The 20,462-nt window shown below is 45.6% G+C and overlaps 1 protein-coding gene across 1 annotated transcript; it reads right to left on the bottom strand.

Annotated features, from left to right (window-relative positions):
- Window positions 1-554: 554 nt before the first annotated feature.
- On the bottom strand, window positions 555-19,265 carry LOC142590884 (uncharacterized). The gene is made up of 7 exons (XM_075703282.1): window positions 19,050-19,265; window positions 17,070-17,220; window positions 14,581-14,693; window positions 11,950-12,100; window positions 9,680-9,856; window positions 5,766-5,909; window positions 555-992 (listed from the first exon to the last, which is right to left on the bottom strand). The coding sequence occupies exons 1-7, from the start codon at window positions 19,241-19,243 to the stop codon at window positions 783-785; spliced, it is 1,140 nt and encodes a 379-aa protein (XP_075559397.1). The 5' UTR covers window positions 19,244-19,265; the 3' UTR covers window positions 555-782.
- Window positions 19,266-20,462: the final 1,197 nt, after the last annotated feature.

The following is a 20,462-nucleotide window of genomic DNA, read 5'->3' as shown; positions in this document are numbered from 1 at the left end:
ACAGAAGGACAAAAATGACAGGGTTTACAGCAAATGTTCTCTTGATATGGTTCTTACATCCCTATCTGAACCTGTTCGGCAGTGACGCTGAGAGGGTTAATCTTGTCGTCTTGGTCTCTCTCTACTGGTATATATATATATATATATATATATATATATATATATATATATACTCTTTTTTTACTTTGACACCGCTCATTGCTAAATAAAAGGAAATGGGGCTTATTCAGTCACTTTCTGAGAAAACAACTTTAAGGGTGTAAAAATTTTTACAGCCGGAACCATGGACTATACCCGCTCCCAGTGACCCAATTTGGCGTGAAAACAGACACAAATAGATGGATAGGCTGTCAGCCCCTAGAAAGGGGTCCAAGGGCTGTCTGTCTGAAAGCCCCTGGAAGTCCAAATGGTTCATCGACCACTCAAGAAAGGTCTTTTCCCGGATTCGATCCCTCGAGCAGTGCGAATTTTTCTTCATCTATGAAGCTTTCTTGCCAAGAACTCCGTTTGGGTTTCTTTTGTAGCATGATGGTACCCTCAATTGAATGACACTATTTCCTATTAAGAAAATTTATTGACCATGTAGATTGCTGCGGAACTGATTAGGCCAAAAATGTGTATTGCACCGAAGCGAAGTTGCGTTTATCAAGCTATATCGTCGTCTTGAACAATGTTCACTATAAGATACATCTAGAACCACAAACCCATGAGTAGTATATTTCACGGCATTGCTTTGGCATGCGGAATGGCATCGGACAAGCACATGGTCAACCTCGACGCCCTCACCCCCCGAACACTCTGCAGGCTTCTTCGTTGAACGAGGGACTACTATGGCTCCTGAAGTAGTCCACAACCATCTTCAGCTGCTTCAAGCGGCTGTGCCGGCCGTACTTGTTCAGCGAGCCGCACTGGTTGTCATAATCCTCGTAGTCGATGTCGTAAGCGGCGATGCCGAACTTCACCTCCGGGTCTTGGGCTCCTGCGCTACACAGCTGCGCAAGAAAAACGAAAAAAAATTACCGACGATTACGTTACTTCCTAATGCGAAATTTGAGCGCAGCAAATAAGCTGTTTCACCTTTTGGATAGATTGAGGCAAAGAAATCGAGCAACACATGTATGCGCTATCACATAATTTTTTTTTATTTTTCACACGTATTCCTTTAACAAAGACTCCACTAACAGTTCTTGACAGTCATGAAGGAAGCTTTGTGGTCGGAGAAATAGACTGATATATGTTCGACTTGGTACACCAATGCTTGATTCTCAAAGACGAGATCTATACAAGTGCCTCGCGAGGTTGTCACAGCCGTGGGGGAAGCAGAGGCTAAGCGCCGCCGCCGAGAAGACCCTGCCGTTCGCGCCGCCGAAGCGGAGGCTCATCGCCGCCGTCGAGAGCAACCAGCAGTAAGCGAGGCTGAAGCAGAAGCTCATCGCCGCCGCCGAGAAGACCCTGCAGTTCGCGCCGCCGAAGCGGAGGCTCATCGCCGCCGTCGAGAGCAACCAGCAGTAAGCGGAAGCGGAGGGGGGCGGCGTGTACACCCAGCGGCAAACGATGGGGGCAGAAGCGCGCGCAGCAAGCGGACAACACGATAAAGGGAGGAGGGAAGAGATAGCAGCGACTGACTGATGCCGCTGACGGCGATAGTGAGTCAACCCCAGCTATCCGCCACACAAGAACAGGGGGGGGGGGGGACCCTTTCCTCCTCTTTCTGCATGGCGGCGACGGTGTTCTATGCAGTCACGTTATCTTGACTCTCTAGCGGCGTCAGCGGCATCCAGCGGTATCAGTCGGTCGCTGCTAGCGCTGGGGGGATGAAAGGGGGGCGGAGCTGGTTACGAGGCCGACGACGACGCCGACGACGACGACGACGCCGACGACGACGCGAAACCCAGGAACGGACGCCAAAGAGCTGCGCTCTAAAAAAAAAATCAGGTTCCATCACAAGATGATTGTGAAAGCTGCCCAGTAGACTTGCTAAGATATGTGGCTCAGGAAAACTCATTGATTACACTGGTTAAACGCTGCGATGGGACGTTGCACGCCGCCTCAGAAACCGATGCTCTAAAACCTTTTGCGAGAACACACATTGTTTAAGTATCAGCCTGCCAAGTCACCAACATTGAATCAGTGTTTTCAAGGGTGGCCGAGTTTACTCATCCATGTTTCAGTAATGAAACAAAAAGACCACATGACACCAAATGTGCAGAGGCTGGTGTGTTCCTTGAAGAGGTGTAATACTATCCCACCGCGCATTGTAGCAGAGAGGTGTAGCAAGGTTAAATTGCCCTAATAGTAGACTATAGTTAGAGCATACGAGATCAAAACAATTATAAGTGTAACAGAGCTACTACTTAGACGAAGACAGAACATAAAAACAGAGGAGGACCGCCCTTGTCCAATCAGCTATTTCCAACTAGCATTGTCCCGGACACTGTCCAGAACTAGCATTGTCCAACTAGCACTGTACAAGTAGCCCAATATTTGACGTTACCAAGAAAACAAATTTATAAGCTTCATAAATCGGGGCATTGTTAATGAATGGCTGGAAATTCACCATATAAGTTTCTGCTATGAGCCAGTGTCTTTACCCAAAACCGCAACTTCCATGCAGCTAAATCATTCGAAAGGGTTGTCATTCGCATCGGAGTTTCCTCTCTAAGACTAATCACTCTTGTTGATAATTATATTCGAAAAAAGGAACATTCGTCACCTTCGACTAGTCCGAATTTGAATTCGAATTATAAAAGATCGAACGAAGATCTAATAGATTGAAATATTCTCATCAATTATGAATGTAGTAACAGAGAATATGATAGGTATTCAAAAAAATTTAATATTTGCAGAGCCTTATCCGGTGCGTCTGTTGATCATGAAGTCAGCTATATTGTACTGATTCTTGGCAGTCACATGATTTAATATGTTGAAGTCACTAAACGCGTTCATTTAAGTCTATGGTCGCACTCGCACAGCAAGGGTGAAGGAAGGTTTGAGTACTGGTCATGCAATGTTACTAAATTAAACATGGTCTAAACATAGGTACGTTTTACGCTAAACAAAAAGAATGGCCTGTCCATCGCCTACGTTTTCCATACGTATCTTTCCGACCACGATTCCTGATTAAGGTGTACGACCCAATAGCCCGAGATACCACTTTATGTTCCCCTGGTTTAAAACAAGTTCTTCTTGGGCAAGTTGATGCTCATAGGCTTGCTGCGCATTGTGCTTTTGGCCCGTGTTTTAGAACGTAAAAGAAGAAGGACAGTGCGGAGACATTCAAGCGCCAGTAAAGAGCCAGTTATCTGATTTAACTTTGTCACTTTTCAAATTCCGCCTTGAAATGCTGTGCAAACACTACCATATAGCCTCCGAGTTTGGTCGGAGCGTGAGAATTGAATCTTGGAAGTAATACGTGATTTTTCTTTCGTCGTGCCACTGCCAGACAGCAAACAGCGAAGACTTCCTCATCACGTGATTGAAGCCAATAAAGATCAGGAAACCGAAAAAAAAAACGGCTTATCATGTCGGCAGGGCCGCGTGGACCGGCGGGCGCGGCAGGCGCGCCGATCTAGGCGCCCGTGCGTCGTGATAGACATTTCCATTTCCCACCTCCACGTGGAGCTGGCGCCTTTTCTAAGAGGCGATTGGGAGAGGCTTACTGGAAGATTGATGGAAGAAAAGTAAGCAAACGACAAGAAACGGAGACGTACAAAAACAAAGTTCGCAATAGGGGGTCAGAAAATTTGGTTGTGGGTATTCATCGCGGTTTTTTTTTTTTTTTTGCTCTTTTACCCTAGGTACGACATTACTCATTAGGTGTAATAGCAAGAGCTTGGTGGCGCAATCCGCTGCCCTGTTCCAAAAGCGACGCTCGTAACATCCATCCATCCAGAGGCAATGGCTGCGACAACAATGTTGCCATGAAGATAAACGTACGCATTGCAAGAAACCAGTTGCGAAAAAATTCGCCGACAATTGATGCTTACTAATGCGAAATTTGAGCGCCGCTCTGTACGTGTTCTCATTTAGCGATGAAATGGCTGGGCGCGGACAATGCGGCTCGTGCGACACGTTGCAAACGGAGTGAAGTGTGGCGCGACTGCCTGGAGATCGCGAGGGCCGGCGCGTTTCACAGCAGCCGCCGGCGACAGACCACGGCTCATGCAGCGCTTTGTTTTCATATATAATATCGTTGGACGCACACGCCGCGTGACGTCAGTGGTACACCGTACCATCGGTGAATTGACGACGGCGCGCTCCTCTGGCACCATCTCGTAGCGGTCGTCGAAAGTCGTGCGCGGCACTATACGTTTTTCTGCTGCGCTCCGCGTTCGCTACCAGACGATGGGCGTTGTACTCTGGCGCCATCTCGTAGCCATCGTAGCCGCACTGCGCTTTTCTTCTCACGCTTTCGCCATACCCGCCCGCACGTTCCGCCTCTTGGTTCTGCTGCACCCGCACCGCTTTCCTCCTCGCATATTTCATGCACTGCGGCGCCCCACGTTCGCTTTCATCTTTCGCCGTGCTCGTTGGCTCGCTTACGCCACCGCCGCTCGCCGCAGGAACAATAGCTGCGCTCTAAAGCGCATAGGGAGAAAATGTGCACCGAGCTGACTGGCAGGGAAACCCGACTTCTCGAACACTCTGTTCAAAAAAGCACACATCTATTAAAACATACCGGAAGCCAAGCAAATTTAAGCCGAATCGACCGAGCAAGAGTACAGCCGTGGCTCGGAGGTGTCGTGTTGGGCCGACTTTTGGAGGCATGGGAAAGAGAAATGGCAAGGGAGTTTACTTAACGGAGAGATGACTTGAGAAAATTGACTGCTTGACATCACGTTACTTGGTAGTTGATAGGCATAAGTCTTTTGCAATGGCGACATACACCCACTGGACTCCGAGACAAGACCTCTGCGCGCAGGCTTTCCTCCATGGCGCTTAGTCTTGGAGTCACTGTCACACCTGACCCTTGCTTATTTTGCCGCGTTGCGGTGTGCGCTACGAAACTTGCCCCGTATGTGGTAGGTAACTAAACGAAAGCTTGCTCGAATGGCGAGACAGCTCATGGACTTGTGTTGTAATCTAAAAGTGTTGGCAAATGCTTGCAAAATACGCTTCGCAATCGGGCGAAAGAAAGCGGAAAAAAATAGTTATGCAGATTCAAAGCACGTGTGGGATTAATGTGAACCGAATCTTTGTTCATCGGTGATGCATATTTGATGCTATACAAATACATATTTGGTTTGGTTAGAGTTTATGTAAGAATGGCGGTGGCACATATGCTCATTCGATAGGATTGGCGGAAGACGGGGACACGTCGAATGGGAGATACTGCGTCTCTAAAACTAAGAAACTAAAGTAAATCAAATAATTCGATTAATATATTTCCCCGTTGCATTAATAGGTTTGTGTGCTTTAGATATTTTACCTGTGAGACGACATTATTTGTTCAAATCTTGTGCAAGAAATTTTTTTTTTCTTACGCAGAACACAGGTGCGCATACTTGGTCAGCATGCGAAATTTTTATGCAAGTCCGTTCGCCGGTACTTTCACACACCGCCTAGTAGGCCTAGTGGCACCTAGTGGCCCAAGTTGTCTGTTAACCGGTGAGAAACTGTCCAACCGCAAAGTGAGAGAATGGCCGAAAAAAAGTTTTAAAAGAGTGAAAAGAATCGTTCACCTCGTGTAATAAACGTGGTTTCATTCATTCATTCATTCATTCATTCATTCATTCATTCATTCATTCATTCATTCGTTCATTCACCTTGACAGCCAATGCATCCTCGTTGTCATACACGAACGCGCGCTTGGTGCCTGGGTCGTAGGTCAGCATGGCGCAGTGCTGGCCCGAGTAAGTTAGCTGAACCCGGTTCGTCACACTGGATGCGGATTTTGCGTCCGGACACACCTGAGAAAAAATAAAGTCGATACTCCTATAGAGCTTTGGCTGCTATCGAGCGCATGGGTTGCGGTCCTTCTCAAGCGCGGTATAGGCAGCACATAAAACACACAGATTTTTAAACTGGGCAAACCACACAGTTCCGGCTGCTCTTTATGAACTAAACTCTGCCAGTGCGCGGGACCGTGTTTACAAACACTTCAGTGAAGTGACCACCCGAGCGATATATATTGCTTTTCATGTTATGATACTGTAGACCCTCTAATATTTTAGAGCGCAGCTCTTAGAGGCGCATGTTCCTGCAGGCTGAGCGTCGGCGTCCCTCGGCGTAACCGCGCGAACACGCTCGTGCCACTGCTCGCGCGTCGCTGCCTCAGCCATCGCGGCGATTTAACGCAGCAATTAGAAGAGGGGCGCAAATTAACACATACGCAGATGAAGGAGAGAGGACTAGTGCCACAACAAACCTTCGAGTATGTACGCCAACACACTCCTCAACATACTCGAAGACATGCGCAGAAACGCGTGACCACGATTCACAACCGAATGAAACAGATAATGATATCCTAGTATTATGCCACAAGTTCCAACAAGACGTGAAAATTGTAACAGCGCTAACCCATGCATCCACAAAGTAACAAGGACGAGACACTTTGTGGATGCATGTGTTAGCGCTGTTACAATTTTCAAGTCAAGTATGCACCGACTCGCCCAGAAAGAAGTTTTAATCCAACAAGACGCCTCGTATGGCACAGTGCTAATTTGCGCCCACAACAAGAAGTAATCGGATGCAACGCGGATGCTGCACAAGATGCACGTTGATTGTTCGTGAACGGACACTTAGTTTTTCTCCGGCGATTAGCACTTTGTGGTCGAGAAAACTCGGGCAATGACGAAAACACGTCAAATTACGGCTTATTATGCAGCAATCAATACTGAGGTCGCTATTTGCATCAGTGTTTAGTAACTTCCTTTATAGACAATATCGCCAGGTAATCGACTGATACACTACAGTATTAGCGAAATATGCTTAATGCTGGTGGTAGTGATGAATTCAACGTAAGTGTCGGTTTTTATTTCAAGTTTTAGTGATTCATAAACTTTCCTTGTTGTTTTTAATACTGCAGTTTCATATTCTCAACAGCGGTGGTGAATCCTCGGTCAGACTGTGAACAGTGAAAAGAAACTCCCATTTGTTTCAAATGGTATCTGATTTTGAGATTGAGCTTTTGCTTACAAGAACAGCTTTTACGTGTGCCTACATGTCTCAATGATAAGGTTTTAGGTATGCACTTGGAAATAGCGACAGAGATGGAAGGGCATATGTCTTAATTTTAAAGCTGGGTGACACTCGACTTTTAGAATTTGAATCAAATACGAATAGTAACTATCGAATGTGGAATCAAATATCAAACAGTCAAATTTTTACTGGCTAGCGAAAAATAGACAGCCAACTATCTCGGCCATTAGAACCAGGTTTAAACATAAAATCGTTAACGTGGTCATAGAGTAACTGCACGAGTGACTTCGTTCGACATTTTTAGGGACTGGTTTCGATCAATCTTTTCAATAATGACTGGCTGCTGTACGGCTATAGCTTTTCAGAAGCGCTAAATAAATGGCTGTTAAAAAACAATTTAACAACACCTGCTGACGGGATAGGCGGTGCATTGCAGATCAACGGAAAATAAGCGCACAGGAAGACACACGAACAGCCGAAAAAGACACTGGACAGGCGCTAACTCACATCTATTTTATTTGTAGCCACGCCAGCAAATATATGCGGAAAGGAAGCCATGGCAGTGCATAACAACGATGGACAAACGTAGTGACAAGGCAACCATAATCATTAAAACTACAACACACGTTCAAGAAACTCGATTTCTACCCTGAAGAGCTTCACGTACGTATCGCTCACACATTCATCTCCCCGTTTCCTGATATAACAGGCTTCCGATAGTTCACGCGCAGTCTTATCGCGACCTTTGCCTAGGATTCTTATGTCACTCAGTCGCGGTTCGCACGCTGTGCAGTTGGCGCAATGATCAGCCAAATTTGTCCCATGAACCTCCCCTAATAGCCCCGCGCGTGAACTATTGCAGGCCTTTTATCTCTAGGGCAGACTAAAGATTCGCTACATATAACGACTTTGTCCTTAAAGAAACACTAAAGGCAAATACTAAGTCGACGTGTACTGTTTAAATAATTTTCCAGAAACCTCGCAACGCTTATTTTCGTGGCAAGAAAAAGCGTAGTTTCGAGAAAATTGTATCTGAAGGGTCCAAATACCTTTTTCGAAATTCAAATCTCCCGCCACCCAACCGGGAGAGTGCTGACGTCGCATACGCCATCACGTCCCTTTGCTGCCGGGAAGCTCAGAAGCTCAGAGCTCAGCACGGGAAGCTCAGAGTAAAATCCTATACGAAAAACTCCTGAGGAAATTGGACGATAACAGGTAGGCACCTAAGGTATTTAAATACCTATACAGAAAGAGCGTTGACTCACAATGGAGGAAAAGAACTAGGAAACTAACCAGTAAGTATGCCAGACACGAGGACGAAGAAAGACAGAGCATTAAACGACAGGTTAAAAACGTGGAAGGTAAAAATTTGATAAATTAAATGGAAAAGAAGCATAGTGTTGAACTATATCGAGACTGGAAACAGCAGATCAGGAAGGAAGCGTTATGATAACTCAAGAGGTAGTGCCCTTCTCTTTGAAACTAGGTCAGGGTGTCTTAGAACGCGGAGCTATAAAAAGAAATTTAACGAAGAAGAAGACACATGTACTGTGTGTGGTAAATCTGTAGAAACAATAGAACACCTCGTACTAAAATGTGATGGTATCAATCCCGATGTCGATGCGGCCACAGTCTCGCTTCCTGAGGCCCTAGGGTTCAGAGATGATAATAGTCATGTAAATAAATATGCGGTGGAAATTATCAAAAGGCGATTGGAGGATTGGTGGCTCAAGAGCAGAGAGGTGACATAAGGTTAAAAGGGTAAGAAGACGTATTTAAAGAAAATCGAGAATTTTAATAACACACAGGACAGGTGAATAAAAATAAAAGGCAAAATAAAAAGCTGAGCATGGTGGCAACTGCCGTCACCCCGTTTCAAAGGGGACGCTCCTACCTTCCCTCCACCCATCCATCCATCCAGAGCGGCGGATTCGCCGTAGCGCCTGTTTTTTTTTTTTTGGTCACGTTGCGTAGATCGTTCGGCCACCCCGGGACATTACATGAAAGTTGAATTCTTTGCTACTTGTAGCTTGAGCGAGTTTCGCGAGCCAGCAGAACCAGCGCAGCACTACGCTATCAGGAAAGTACTGAAACGCGAAAGCGTGGGCGGCGCAGAGTAGAACAAAACCGAAACCTTTCCACCAACCGCGTCGTTGTCAACAGCAACTTCAGTAAGCTCTTCTTTCTAAACATGAAATATAACTGGCATTTTATTTCACCTGATAATACAACGCGAGGATGTTTATTTTTCAACGAGTAGTTCAGTACTAGCGACAGAATTTAACTGAGGGTGCTTTCGTCATCGGGCAACTGCTGGAATGTCCCGGGGCAGTCGCTAATCATGTCCTGCATTTAACTCGATTTCTCGATTATTAAGGCTCTGTTCGCGATAATATTGTCGCCTTAGAAATTCTCGACCACTGATCTATGACTTCAACTTGACTTAGTATTTGCCTTTAGTGCCCCTTTAAACTGCCAACGCTGGTCTCGAGCTTTCAGCGGAATCACGAAGTGTTTCTCTTGCGGTCTGCTCACCTACCTCTGTGTAACTGCCAAAGTCGGACTTGCTGCTCGGATCTGACAGGCAGCGCGAGAAGAAGTCCACGTTGTTGCTCGACATAGGCACCGTCCAACGGCCCTTCATGGTCACGGACACCAGACCTCTGCTGCTGACTCTTTTCAAGTACAGTTCTCGGATGCTATACACGGCAGTCGACTGTAAAGTAGTGAAACCGAATACCGCGCGTTGCGATCAATGTTAGTTGATATTCGCTGGCGTGTCAATTGCAGTGATTAATTACTCGAGGTGTCTGAATAGCAAAATTTTCGAGTGGACAAGAAGGGGACTGTCCTAGAGGACGTGCTCACAAAATGGCATACGGTGGCAAATACTTCTCCAAACATGAAACGGGAGAAACAGAAATGAAACATCACTCCAGTAACGCTGTCACGTTTCGGTTTCTCAAAGTACGCGAAAGAAATATTTCAAATCAATAAAATTAACCAATGCGCAAGCGCCATGGAATAAACAAAATAACGGCTGCACAACACTGTGTTGCGCAGTTGCTGAAAAAAAAAAGCATTTGTATGCTATGGTTGACTGTTTCCTCCAGCAGGTGACTGGAGCATTGAGAAGTTTGGAGCCATAGGAGAGCGTTAGCTATCGCAAAAGGCAAATAGTACTTATTGAAATGTAAGCCGACCTATATTTTTTTAACATGATTTAGCTTTTAATCACGATTTGGCTTAAGATAGACAGGTTGGTCGATGTTGTTGTAACTACAGCATCACTATGGATACTTTGCAATACTAATGCCGTCTCGCAGTCACACTAGAAATTGCACTGTAGCCAGCAATAGCCATAGCCATCCACTTCTGTAGCCGATGGAAGCTGTGCAAGAAGGCGCCATTTTCTTCGTCAGCGATCCTCAAAAACGCACCTGTTGCAGCGAACTTGTCATTTTGTTTTCGTCGCCCCATCCATCGTAATGACACGTAGCAAGCGGTGTCATTACACTGCCTACTAGTACCACATCGACTAAGAGAAGCGGCCCATAAACACCGACTGGTCGAAGCTAAAGTCCCTAGATACATATAAAGTCCCGCCGACGGATCTCATTGGGCGGCGCTCATTTCCGTAGAAAGCTGCTTCCGGCAGCCATGCTCTTCCTACGCGTTTCCCGCCGTAGTCACTCGCACGCTGATGCGAGTAAAATTCAGGGCAGGCTGAAGACGCATTATAGTGAGAAGTGTCTCTGTGCGCGTTTATCTGTTAGTCTTGTCCTTGTGCGAAAGATTATATATATATATATATCGTTTTTCTTTTGAACGTGTTGAGACACATCACAGCGTTTTACACTTTCGGCCCCGGTCGTTTAAGCGGATCAGTTTTGACACATTTAGGATGTTTAAGCACATCGTATTGACGCAAAGCGCCGTTTCTAACTTCAGCACATTGCTTCCTAAGTTCTTGTAACGCGCGTGCTCTATTCGGGCCGCGGTAGCAGCGCCGTCAGTAGAAGCGGCGTATCCGCCACTTCGGGAGGTTAGGGAAAATATGGCGGCTGACGCCGGCTTAGTGTGAGAGGGGGTCGGGAGAAGAGGTAGATGTCATTATTTTAAAAAAACAAAGCAGACAGTCTAGGGACTTTAGTCGAACCAAGCCCGAGTCTCTTAGGTGGGCGGCAAGCTGAATTGTGGCTATCAGCTGCGGTCAACGAGCAATATATTGAGTTGTGCCAGTTGATTACACATATAGAAAACACGTGATGGCGCTAGAGACAGTAACGAATAAGACGGGTCCACGTTGTACGCGCTTCATCCTCTTTTCTAGCGCCGTCAAGTGTTCTCGAGATCTGCGGTCATCATGCGGGCGTTAATTACGAGGTATTTATTTACAGCGCATGGACGACAGAAGACAACGCATCCCGGGAAGAAAGGAGCGAAAAAGAACCCAGCGATCTCGACGTGCATGACGTCGATAAGTGACAATAGTTGCATGGCAGTGAGCTGCGACAACATGGTGTCACATGTTGGTGACAAACATCATTTGAGACTTCAAAGGGTTTGCGCGATTTGTTTTTGCTTAGTTGACCTGCATTGGACGATTTTTAATTTTTTTCTAGCTTTCCCATTCCCTCTTGTTGGCTTAGAACAGAGGTCCCGACTTAGGTCTGAGTAAAAAATAAAAAACTTGGATATCACTGCGATAGGCCACCGTCCGGCAGTGAACCTAAAGAGACCGATGATCATGGTGACATTCTTGGTTACTGAACCTTCAACATTACATAGTTGGTAAAACATGCCTACCAGATCATAGTTGTAGTCCCTGGCAATGTCTTCCGGTGGAATGTCGAACGGATGTCGTGTTGGAGGCATGATGACGCAATTCTTGACCGTGTTGTCGCCAAAGCGGTAGTGGCCGACAGATATTACCAGGTTAGGGGTGAAGTCGACATCGCTGTTTCGGGATAAGAAATTAAAACAAAATTAAATAATAATAAAAGGAACGTTTTCTTTTCATCTTTGAACGCAAGCAAGGCGACAGGGCTGACGCTACATTTCTTTAGAACATTTGTACGTTCGTTCACTTGTACAAACTTACATTTGTACAAACTGACATTAGAAAGCTTGTTTGTCCGCAAATTTCTTACCGTTTGCGGATTACCGGATTGCAGGAGACGTAACATGAGCGGTCGGGTTGGTGGCGTCACCTGATCACGCAACGCTCAACCAGACAAACACAGAGCTACAGATCATTACAGCAACCAGTGGTATTATACTCTGCTGCTGGTGTAAATTTTCGGTAGCGGCTTAATCGTGAACTTGGCGCCTCTTTAATTTTGGACACCCCCCCCCCCCCCAGGAACAATTATGTAATGCGAAAACGTGTAGAAAGCATTGTGGTTAGATGAAGGGACACAATATGTCGTTGCTAGTATTGTTGCTTCCTTAAAACTCTCCAGTAGCCAGAGAAACAGCTGGCAAGCGGTAAGATGCATGCGGATAGGCTAGAATTCCCTATTACAACATCTATACGTACACGGGGTGGGGGGGGAGGGGGAGGGCAGGATATGCCGTCCTACATAGAATAAAAATTTAAACACGCCAATAAAACAAGGACACGAGGAAGCAAATGCCACAGACAAGCGCTGACTGCCAACTGGAAGTTTATTTGAAGTTTTCCAGCCATTTTACACCTTTTTCAGCATAGGCATGCCTCCACCAGTCGCAAAAACATCTGCAAATCAGCAACATCATAATCTCTTCAAGGCAAGAGAGGGAGCGCTTACACATTTATCTCCTTCCTTTCTAAAGCAGTAAGCCTCTATTATTTCCCTTTCCCTCTTACCTTTTCCTTTCCCTATGAATTTGGGTTTCTTTAAATACGGGGGTGCAGTGACACTTGTTACAATGTCCTGCTAAATAACTCCCGTAGCTATTCCTTAGGTTACTGCTGTGCTGACGAGCTATTTCATTGAAACAATGTCCCGTTTGACCTATATAAGTTTTTCCGCAGCTCACCGGTATCTGATAGATAACGGTGCGCCTGCAGTCAGTGAAACGGGATTTATGGTTTGTGGTGCACAGGGGCCTTTCGCGCGTTTTCATGAGATTACATATCGAGGACAGCTTACACGGGGCACTGAAAAGCAAATTAATATTATGCCTATTGGAAACTTTCCTTAGATTGTGCGACAACTTGTGCAAGTATGGCACCACGTGCGCTTGTCTCTTGCCTTTATTCTTTTCTTTTTGTGATATGGTTTCGGGAACTTACTCTTTTCTCTTTCTACAAGATGGCTTCGCATACTGAAGTGATCACAGAACTGGGAAAGCCTACGTTCTGTAATCACGCTATCTGATTTAAATAACTTTGATCGCACTCATGCTCACACGACTTACTCAGTGCGGCCTTAATGCACGTGGTTGCTATGCCTCTCTTAATAAATTTAGTGTGTGCGCTGTCGTAGCTTAACAAGGTTTTCTTAGATCTGGGATGACATCGCCAGCATACATGCTTGTCCAAAGAAAAACGGAGATTAATATCGAGAAACTGAATGCGCTTGTTAATTGGCAACTCATATTGGAACTTTAGTCGTCCCGATGAGTTAATGAACAAGTCCAAAATTTCTTCGACCACGTCATGAAAATGCATACAGGTATCTTTCTTCATAACAATTAAGTAGTCCTCAACGTACCTAAACACTCGCGTTACAAGCATGTCCACCAACTTAGCGGGAATTACACTATACTTATATTTATAATTACGCTGTCCTCGATATGTAATCGCATGAAGACGCGCGAAAGGCCCCTGTGCACCACAAACCATAAATCCCGTTTCACTGACTGCAGGCGCACCGTTATCTATCAGATACCGGTGAGCTGTGGAAAAACTTATATAGGTCAAACGGGACAGTGTTTCAATGAAAGAGCTCCAGCCATATTATACCTTTTTCAGCAAGGGCATGCGCACACCAGTCGCAAAAACATCTGCAAATCAGCAACATCGTAATCTTTCATCCAAAAAACCATTTCTTTTCCCGACAAGGCAAGAAAGGGAGCGCTTACACATTTATCTCCTTCCTTTCTAATGCAGTAAGCCTCTATTATTTCCCTTTCCCTCTTACATATTCCTTTCCCTATGAATTTGGGTTTTTTTTTAAATATGGGAACAGAGGGACACTTGTTACAATGTCCTGCTAAATGACTCCCGTAGCCATTCTTTAGGTTACAGCTGTGCGCATGCCCTTGCTGAAAAAGGTATAATATGGCTGGAGAATTTAAAATAAACTTCCAGTTGGCAGTCAGCGCTTGTCTGTGGTATTTGTCTTCTCGTGTCCTTGTTTTATTCGGGCTGTTTAACCTCAGTTCTAAATATGAACCAACTATAGCCCTCATCAAGATCTTACTACATAGAACACAGCCGTTGGCGCGCACCTGAAATAGATGGCAAACGACAAGCCCCAGTCCAACTGCGGATCCGGCACGGCGAGCACAGAAATCGCTCGCTTTCCCAGCTGTCTCTGCATTACGAGCAGACTATCGATTTCCTGCAAAGAAACAAAAGGTTTAGTAGATTTAGTAAAGAAACCATTAGCTGAAGGTGAAGAGTAAGCTCCCGAAATTCCCCGAAGCACATGCGCTTAAAAGTGGTACTGATGGGAAAACAATAACCTTTATTATTTCATTGCACTTCTCGGGGACATGGCTTCCATAATGCCTTTCTTCTCGCCATTAGTCGCTTTTTCGTTAGTGACAAACACTATCGCGATGCGAGCACCGTAGGTTATGCCTGCGGACGCCGTCATGACTGCAGCTAAGGCAGCATACACTCTTAATTTTGCTGCACTTAGTTTCCAGGTAGAGGTGAACACTTTCGCAAACCTTTCCCCTCTTGCATACATCGGCATTCCACATAAACTGACAAATTATACGGAACGCGCGGTAGCTTATATTAGAACACGCTTAACGTTTAAGTTAAAAAATTGGGTACTATGTTCCAGTGATATAGCTATTATTAACTGGAACAGCGTTTGATATCACTGCACATATCTGCAAGATTCTTCCACGCACATGTACTGGAACAGCGCCTACGTGGAACGAATGTATAGTGTGCCGTTCTAAGTATTTTCAAATTTTACCTGGAACGTCATCCTATTTATGTAGGTGGAACATAAAAAAATTTCTACCTCGAACTGGGACCTAAGAGAACGAGATTAAAAGCGAACTGCAATTAAATTTTGGACAGCGTAAGAGGCCTACCATAAGATATAGTGCGGATACAGGGGAGGTACTGTGCAAAATTTTATGTTTCAAATACGAGTAGAAGCGTCGCAAAAAGCTTTAATTATAGTCGTTTTTGGTACCGAAACTGAAAGAAAGAACACGGCCATTACCGGGCGTTCTTTCAACAGTTTGTGACCGATTACTAATGTAATTGCTAAGAACTGTAAAGGTTGGCCAGACATGCCAAATTACTTAAGTTTGTGTAACAGAATGTTGTTTAATGGTTTCAAATGCTAATACGGAATTTCCTAATTAGAAAATTATACATTTATTAGTCCTGCGACTTTGTTTGGATTACTTTAGTGGCACATACAACAAATTTACAACAAAGTTAGTAAGAATAAAGTTTCGTTGCAGTTCGCATTTGATCTCTAAACCAACGATGACGCGGAGTTGTGCCTTGCTGCAGCCGTAAATTTTTACGGATGGTGAGCCTGGCATATTGCAGGAACTTGTGCTTGCGGAACCAAGGTACTCGGGGATAGACCGGCAGTAGGCTGTCCTGAAGCTACAATAAGCGTTTTAGAGGCGACCGTTCATTCTATCACCTTGCCGGAACACAAGGTGAGCGACATGGGACGGCGGTGGGCAATTTCATGCGGTAACTTGCGGTGTCTATGGATAGATATCACCCTGGCGTTCTTCCACGCCAATTAAATGACCTATTTTTCCCAGCTAGGCATCGTGATTGGGGCTTCGAACGTTTTCCCGCACCCAGCAAGTTTCTATCTAATTCTACCACGCCCGATTGTCGACAAATAATCTCTCACGCGTATCGTGTCAACTTATGTCTCCCGTGTCTCCAGATTTGAACTTTCTCGACACACGTGGCCAACTCCTTTCGAATACGCGGGCAAAACAGGAGGGTCTTTTGGTAAATTTGTTATGCCGAAATGTAGAAGATGGAGGAAATCCCATTTGCCCTTGATTGCCGTTCTGCTATCCTTCTGGACAGCTCAGGTGGCAGAGCGATCGTGCCGGAAGGACGCTGGTTCCGGGTTCGATCCCCGGGCCAGGACGAATTTTTCTTGCAGTTCGAAGCTTTCTACCTCAGCAACCTGTATCAGTTTCGTTTGTACAATTGCACTTTTTCCAGGCGGATGGCAATTTTTCACGCTGTCATAAAGGGACTTTGTAGCATAAGCTTATCATCGCGACGTAGCATTATGTATGCCTAAGCTCCGCATTATTTACGACCAGTTGAGTTCTCTCACGTTCTCTTGGTTACAGAGCTGTGTGCACAAATATATATTGATTTGCACTCCTCACTGAATGCAGCAGCCTCGGCCAGGTATCAAACCAGCGACCTCACGCCCGGAACGCAGCAGCGCACCATACATAGCGACTGCATGAGACACCCCCCGTGGCGGGTAGTAGTAAATAAGTTTATTGAAGAGGCGAGATAATTTCCTTGAAGATATTTTTGTTATTCTGCATTTCAAATCGTACTATCCAAGTTTGCACACAGAACGTTACTTTGTTGCCAAACTTGCATGCATTGTTCACGTAAGTTGATAAATTCATTGCACTAAAGTGGGTAGCGTAAGATATCCGATTAGCTCCACATTAGTGCTCCGATAAGAAAGCTCTGCGCATTCTTTTAGGACTGCGTGGCTATGCTGTCAAACCAATAATCCTACCTTCAATGTTGAAATGGCCGCTTTGGTTTGATCTTCGGGCATCAAAGTAGGCGTATCGAGGATCCCGACATGGTAGATGCCCTTCTCCCAGAAGAGTTCCAGTGGGCTCGGGTATTTCCCTTTCAGGTCTTCCTCCGCCATCGGTAAGTAGCTGCAGAAGTGACACACAGCATGATGGAAGCGATTGTCAGGCGAATGCCGGCTCATCGACACTAAGTCAGTAAGTATAACGAGCCGAACTTGCTGGCATGGGACGAGAGAGCGCATTCTTATAGTGGAATGATCAAGGAGGCAGATATGGACGTAGAGAACCGAACGACCGCTACTCCATCCTTCTGACTACGGTACTTAGTGAAAAGAGGTGGACCGATACTGATGAAAAAAATCCCAGGGCATCTAAGCACGTTTCGTGACTTTTCAGTGCGAAAGCACTAATGACCAAGTGGGCACCACTTAGCGGCCCTTCGAGTTTTGCGCTGCGATTAATGTACCGTAGCGGTACGTACTGTCCGGAGCCAGCAAGCAGCCGCAACCAGAGGCGCCAATGCCGCTTGGCACCGGCGTCCTGCGCGACTAGAGACCGAGTAAGCAGCAGCGGCTCAGTGCCGGCAGGCGCGCACAGCAACTAAGACCAGTGGGCGTGGGAGAGAGAGAGATGAGGACCAAGCGCTGGTTTCCGAGAGTGAGACGGCGGCACCCGCACGTGCGCGTCACGCGACTGCCACGCTGACATCCCGCCTGGCCCCGCGGTGTGGCGTCGCCGCATGTGCTCCGTTGAGGCGCGCTGGTGGCGTGGCGCCGCGGTGGTGCCCTCTCCCCTCACGCAACGCCGTCTCGCCCGCTCTGCTCCACCGAGACTCGCTCCTCACGTGACGTCGCAGCCAATGGGAATTTAGGCACCGTCCCTCTGCTACAGACGACGGCTTTTTCTCTCAAGGGACCATTTGATGCTTTTGCATCAAAACCGACGCGGATGAATTAATAAAGTGATATACAACTTCATGAATGACGCTCTTTGACCTGCGCGATTTTTATGTGGCGGTTGTTGCGCAGCAGCGCGATGATGGCGGGGCGCTCGCGCACCAATATACAAATATTGATGGGCGGTATGTGAATAAACAGTTGATAGTAGCACACGTACGTACGTTATTTCTGGCTCTCGGCCAAATTGCGCTAAGTAACGTAAGCAACATAGCCAGAATACATGGGCAACTTGTCCTACAGTCCGTGCTTTTTATTGTTAGTACAACATTATCCACTATAGCGGTTTGTCTCCTGAGAAGAAATTCTAACAAATGCTAGACAATCAACTACAACTCTGCTGCCAAGTCTACTCCCAAATCTACTCCATATTACTGAATAATTCTTAAAGTGTGAGTTGCAGTTTTCGAGAACTATCACTGAACTACAACAGCCCAAATATGAAAAATAAAAAAAAAACGAATTGCGACGTCGTGCTGACGTACCGGTGCCGAATTTATGCCGCGAATTCCAAGATACTCCACAGTTTGGCCTTCGCGTTGTTTTGTAGTAAACATGCATTTACCGCTAAATTAAAAGTTAGCGAAAGAAAGGCTTCGAAAGAATACTTCATCAGTCTAAATTGATGCAGTGTTTCTCTCAAGTGCTCCTTTAACAAACTGTCGCACCGAAGTTCACTTGCCTGCCGGCCAATGCACAGCTCGAAATGCTTCGGGAATGTGACACGTTCGATGACTGGCTGTGTCAACTATTCTGAAATTTTTTACATTGAAATTTCATGGTCGCTTTTCTTTTTATACGCTATGTGGCGTGACGAAGCTCGTCGCACTCACGCTTGAAGAAGCAGCATGTCCGGCTCGGAAACTGCGGGCTTTTCAAATCAGCTTTTGTTGGAGTTTTAGGTCTTCATTACCGTTTTACCATCCAGTGCATAATTTAAGCGAGAAGACGTGGTGCAATAGCCGCATTAATGGGTTGACGAATGACGCCAGTGCTCACTGGTACGAGAAGCCAACTCCAAGGCTCGTGGTTTGGTAGCCAGGGTGCTCGTTGAGGAACGTGCTCAGGCTGTTGCTGTAGGTGGCCGGCCGGGACACCATGTTGCGGCCGCTCTTGTAGAGCGAGTCGAAGAAGATGTAGTCGCACAACCCGTCATCCGGGAACGCGTTGGCGGAGCTGGTCTTCTCTCCCATGACGCACACCAGGGGAATCTGATCGGCCACTGCGCCACGAAATGTTGGCGGCCACAGCCCGTGCCGAACACCTTATACGCATGCATTTAACCGGTTTTTAGATTGCTTATATACAGAGAGGTGCATTTTCCCCTTATAGTGGTACAAAAAGGATATGGCACTTGCAGAGGCTCTTGTTAAAAATTCTACATTAAGAATACGTTTTACCATCCTAATTATTCACTATAATGTTGGTTACTTGCCCGACTTGCAAAGAAATCACTTTATTTTTTTCGTTTCTCATTGTTTTTTGTTCTTGTTTTTCTTTTTCCTGTAACCACTGCCACCGGCAGGATATAAAACGTGCAATAAGTAGGTAAGTAGATAAATAAATAGCTTGAGGGAACGTCAGTTAAGTTTGGTGGATTATTTTAATAAGGAGCATGGCACAACGGAAACGGACACCGCTGGAATACTTATTGGATAATATTTGGTGTAATCAGAAAGCAGATGGATCTTGTAAAGCATAAAGCAAGAAATAGATCTTCCTGGTTTGCCAACAGGTGGTAACTAGCGTACTTATTAGGGATTTTCGAAAATCGAAATTTCTAAGACAAAATATGAGTAATATTGTTTAAAAAGCTTTGGCTGGTTACGCAAACGCTGCATGAACAGATGGTTTACGCACGTTGGCGGACACAATTTCGCGCGATCGGGTATATTTAACCAATACATAATTAAAAGAGAATTATAATTTTTTTGTATTTCGCTAATATGGTGTGCGTTTATATTAACAGCTTGACGACAGCTGCATTTAAATAGAACTTCATTTTGTTTTACTTTCAGACCACTTCGGTGCCATGAAATATATCACCAAATTTGACACTGCGAACGCTAATTTCCTGTTCACACAGTGTAACAATCTTTGCACCGTTCAATGTGCCTCCTTGTCCCATGACTTTGACCCTTACCCTTCGGATTGTGAAATAATTATGTTGCACAGAACGGTGTGCTCAAACTAAGCCTGCGATGACAGAAGGCGTAGTGGAAAGCTGCGTAATAACTGACCACCTAGTGCGCACAGAAGTGTCTCACGGGAGATCATGGTTGCGACAGCTAATAAGGTTTGCCTCATACAGCTTCCATGTCATCTTTTCATTATTTTCCTGTCGCTATGTCTACCTGTCACAAAAAATAGGCGAACAAGAACAAATTTGTTTGTATCCTAATGATCAACAAC

This window comes from Dermacentor variabilis, chromosome 8 (assembly GCF_050947875.1).
Source record: "Dermacentor variabilis isolate Ectoservices chromosome 8, ASM5094787v1, whole genome shotgun sequence".
NCBI classification, from domain to species: domain Eukaryota; kingdom Metazoa; phylum Arthropoda; class Arachnida; order Ixodida; family Ixodidae; genus Dermacentor; species Dermacentor variabilis.
Note: the sequence above shows the minus strand (reverse complement) of the source record. Positions and strands in the feature narration are given on the sequence as shown.

What these genes read in the sequence shown, in the direction of transcription:
- LOC142590884 (XM_075703282.1), bottom strand. Translation starts at nt 19,243, where the DNA reads ATGGGAGAGAAGACCAGCTCCGCCAACGCGTTCCCGGATGACGGGTTG. An exon ending in CGGCCATTTCAACATTGAAG is followed by an intron (nt 14,694 to 17,069) that starts GTAGGATTATTG and finishes GTTTCTTTGCAG; the next exon opens with GAAATCGATAGTCTGCTCGT. An exon ending in AGGATGCATTGGCTGTCAAG is followed by an intron (nt 993 to 5,765) that starts GTGAATGAACGA and finishes TTTCTTGCGCAG; the next exon opens with CTGTGTAGCGCAGGAGCCCA.